This window comes from Lactuca serriola, chromosome 4, assembly GCF_051521515.1.
Source record: "Lactuca serriola cultivar US96UC23 chromosome 4, Lser_US96UC23_V15, whole genome shotgun sequence".
Taxonomy (NCBI): Eukaryota; Viridiplantae; Streptophyta; class Magnoliopsida; order Asterales; family Asteraceae; genus Lactuca; species Lactuca serriola.
The window spans coordinates 40,848,075-40,851,915 of record NC_136411.1 but is presented as its reverse complement, the minus strand read 5'-3'; the positions used below and the strand labels follow the sequence as shown (position 1 = coordinate 40,851,915).

Sequence of the window (3,841 nt, the reverse complement as noted above, 5' to 3'; positions counted from 1 at the left end):
AGAATTTAAGTGTAATAACACTTTTTTAGTATTTATCACAATATAACTATTCACTTTTTGCAAAAATAAAAATAAAATAATCACGGACACACAAAATTTATTGGTCTCAAAGACTCGAACAATATATATTGTGATGAAAGACCCCAATGTGGTCACTTTAGTGAACACTCCTTTTTAAACAACCAACCAACCAAATTTTATTACACCAAGACTAAAGTTGAAGATTACAAGCAATTAAGTTAGGGCTTTTAATAAGTCAGCCTAATTTATTTTAATCTTTTTACATCTAGATAATGGCCAAGAATAAGAAGTAGCTCTAATTGCTTCAAATATCAAATCCTTCCTCAATCTTCTCTCCTTGAAGACGATATCATTCCAATACCAATATAACATCCATAATGTTACTTAGCATGACCATTTAAATCATGCTTTATTGAAAGCTTTAATTCTTGATAAATCCCCCCACATATATATCAAAAAGTGAAACAATATCCGTAGAAGTTAGATCAAGCATCCATAGCATAAATGCACATAACTTTGAGTGGGACAAATTTGTGATTTGTTCCAATTTGTTGAAAACCTATTTTACGAGGTATTAAAAAAACCAAAAAATGATGATTTCTTAATATTTATAAACTTCATCTATATACATCATGAAATAAATTGATTTGATTTTCTTCTTAAAACATAAACGTTTATCATGCACAATATGGTCATCATGTTTTACTTGTTTAAAAACCTATCGCAAAAAAGAAAACAAAGGAAAAAAAAAATGGGCTAGATACAAGTTTTTAAAAGGCTAATCACATGACATAGCAACCAAGTTTCATATATTCTTCTTCCCATTTTAGGTATCCAAACAATTCTCTCTCTGTTATTCATTCATGTCATTCAATAGTTCTCACTGCTAACATACCAATGGTAGATCACAATGTTTCACAAAGCAAAAAAAAAAGGTAGAAATAGTTTAGAAAAAGGATAGATGAGTTGCAATGTGTTTTTTGTAGTAGGTTGCCTTTTCTCTACTTCTTTTCCAAACTCATTTCCTGAAGATTGAGCAAAAGATTATCAGCATTCAACATGACTTTGTTGGAAGAAGCAGCCATTGTTGCTGCAATTTCTCTAGCAGCTTCAATCTTTCTCAGAGTGATAAAAGCTGGATTGTTTGCAATTGCTTGACCTATCAGCTGTGCACTTTTCGCTTCTCCCTATTCAATATTTCATACAAAAGAAACACAAATTAACCTCATCATCTTTTGGTAACTTTTCAATCCAAATTTATTTACTTTTTTTTTCTCAGTGACATGAAATAATACCTGTGCTCTAATAATAGCACTTCGCTTGTCTTGTTCAGCCTTTTCCACAACAAATTTAGCCCTTTCAGCTTCTTGTGCAGCCACCTGTTTTGCTTCAATTGCAGCAGTAAACTCCCTTCCAAAAGTCAAACTTGTGATTGACACGTCATCCAATGCCATGTTGAAATGGGAAGCCCTTTCAGTCAGTACTTTCCTTATTTCCCTGCTAACAGCCTATACAATCAACAAATATAAAGAGCATCTTATTAGTGGAGGGGCAATTACGGTATTTACTCTATTTAGTTGTTGCAACAGATTACTTATAGAAGTGTATGGTATCTTTTGTGAAATGCCTGTTTGACCTTAATGAATTGAGCTCTAAAACTCAGTTAGAGCATAACTTTTATAAAAATGAAAAGTTGCAATATATACCTCTCTTTGGGTAATAAGCTGGCTAGCATTGTATTGTGCAACTACAGCTTTCAATGTTTCATGAATAATCGAAGGCAAAACTCTCTCATTGTAGTTTTCACCAAGAGTTCGATAAACTTCAGGTAGTTGATCAGCAACTGGACGAGTAAGAACTCTAAGACCAATTTTCACCTGAATCATAAAATAAAGTCATAAATGATATACTCATACACACACACATAAAAGAGTTAAAAGATGAACAGATACAATATACCATTTGTAAATCACGGCTACCAGAGGTGCTTTCTACAAGATGGGGTCGTGCACGAACATCATAGATGATAGGCCTTTCAAACCAGGGAATCATGATGTGTGTCCCTTCAGGATAAACCTACAAATCAAACATGTAATCATTTTGCATGATACAAATAGCTTTTAAAACGAAGTTCCTCATAAGATAGATTATGCAAAGTAAATGAGAAGAACCTTGTCTTTGACACCAACTAGACGGTTGAAAACAATAGCACGATGTCCTCCCTCCACGTTGTAAAGACTGTTACCTGCTGCATACAATCCAAGACCAACAACAGCTCCTAACTTTAGCAATGCCGAAGCTGCACCAGTATCAGGCATCTTGGGTATCTTAGCTTTGTTGAAATTCATCTTTCCTACCAATTCAGATCGCAAAACCAATAAGCGAATCACTTTGAAAAAACAGAAATTAGAATCATCAGTAACTACAGGGTTTCCAGAACATAATCACGAGCACTTTATAACGAAGAACTCGTTGATAAAGACGACAACAAAATCAGATCTGATTATAAAACTATCTACGGCATTTCACCGTTAGAGACGGAAATTTGAAGTTATAAGGAAAAATAAAAACAATATAGAATCATAAATACAAACAGAGATGTGTAAAACAACGAGTGGATGTACCGAAATCATGAATCAAATAGTTTGATAAGGAAGTAATTAACCGGAATCGGTGAAATGGAGCGATTCATCCCACGAAAATTGGTGAATCACTCAGACTTGTAAGTAAGATGATTCACAGAAACGGATTAATTAAACCTAATGTAAGAACGAAAGTATGATCAACAATTAGTACCTTTATGAAAGAGGCAAAGAGGAGGCTCGTAGTCGCGGCGGCGGAAGGGTGGAAATAGTGCGTGTTCTAACTTCTAATGGAAGGGGAAAAGGGTTTAAGGGTTAACCCCTAAAGTGTCCTCCAAGTTGCTGCTTTCACCGTGACTCCCACACCTTCGGTTGCAAATTTGGTCACACGAATATTGTTTTACTGTTTTCGTGACCTTACATATTACAATTCAAGATTTATGAATATATTGATTCAAATTTCCATGTATTATAAAATTTAAAATGAATAATCGAATTGATTATCAATTATCAACTGTATATAAACTTCAAATATCAATACGGCTTGTTACCTATAATAGCCAAAATCCAAAACTTAAAAAATAAAATATCAATGTAAGAAAATAACTTAGGTTTAAATATTGAATATGCATTTAATACTTCAATATATTTTGGTATTCATCATAAAATCAAAAGTTTATCTTTTAATTATAGGAAAAATGACTTATAAATCCAACAAAGTTTCCAAACCGTTTAAAAAACCTCAATCATATTTTGTTTATTAAAAAAAAATCAACGAACTTAACATTTTGTCTAAAAATCTCAACTAACTTATGTTTTTGTTCAATTCTCATTAGGGTCATCGACATTTGTGGATTAATAACAGAAGGCTTTACCGGATAATGGAAGTCAACGAAGAGGAACAAATGATATGGCTTATTAGGTGGAATCAAATATATCGACTCTCATAATAAGGTAGTAAGGATAGCGATTACCCTCACAAAACTTACCTAACGAAGAGAAAGAAGCACATATGGCAATTTAGGGTTCGAGCAGGTAGAAAACGATGAGTATAATCGTCGTGCAACAACCATGTCAAGAGATGGTGACTCCTTTACCATTGATGTCTAGCACAATGATGTTTTTGCTCCTAATCCTTTCGTTTACTTTAATCCTGATAAAGCATTTGTTACGGGGGTAGAGGTACGTAACATGGATTTCAATTCATGACCTACCTCCGAAAATTGATCAAGAATAGA

The 3,841-nt window shown here is 33.4% G+C and overlaps 1 protein-coding gene across 1 annotated transcript; it reads right to left on the bottom strand.

The window, feature by feature from the left end:
* Nucleotides 1–788: 788 nt before the first annotated feature.
* LOC145101372 (prohibitin-1, mitochondrial-like) lies at nt 789–2,955 on the bottom strand. Its single transcript, XM_079038559.1, has 6 exons — nt 2,818–2,955; nt 2,193–2,374; nt 1,981–2,097; nt 1,728–1,898; nt 1,317–1,529; nt 789–1,208 (listed from the first exon to the last, which is right to left on the bottom strand). Exons 2-6 carry the CDS (start codon nt 2,367–2,369, stop codon nt 1,023–1,025), a joined length of 864 nt encoding a protein of 287 aa, XP_078894685.1. The 5' UTR covers nt 2,370–2,374; nt 2,818–2,955; the 3' UTR covers nt 789–1,022.
* Between the last annotated feature and the right edge of the window lie 886 nt (nt 2,956–3,841).

Coding starts and splice junctions, on each gene's coding strand:
- LOC145101372 (XM_079038559.1), bottom strand. CDS start 2,369: ATGAATTTCAACAAAGCTAAGATACCCAAGATGCCTGATACTGGTGCA. Junction 2,098..2,192: donor TAGTTGGTGTCAAAGACAAG/GTTCTTCTCATT, acceptor TTTGATTTGTAG/GTTTATCCTGAAGGGACACA. Junction 1,899..1,980: donor GTAGCCGTGATTTACAAATG/GTATATTGTATC, acceptor TTTATGATTCAG/GTGAAAATTGGTCTTAGAGT.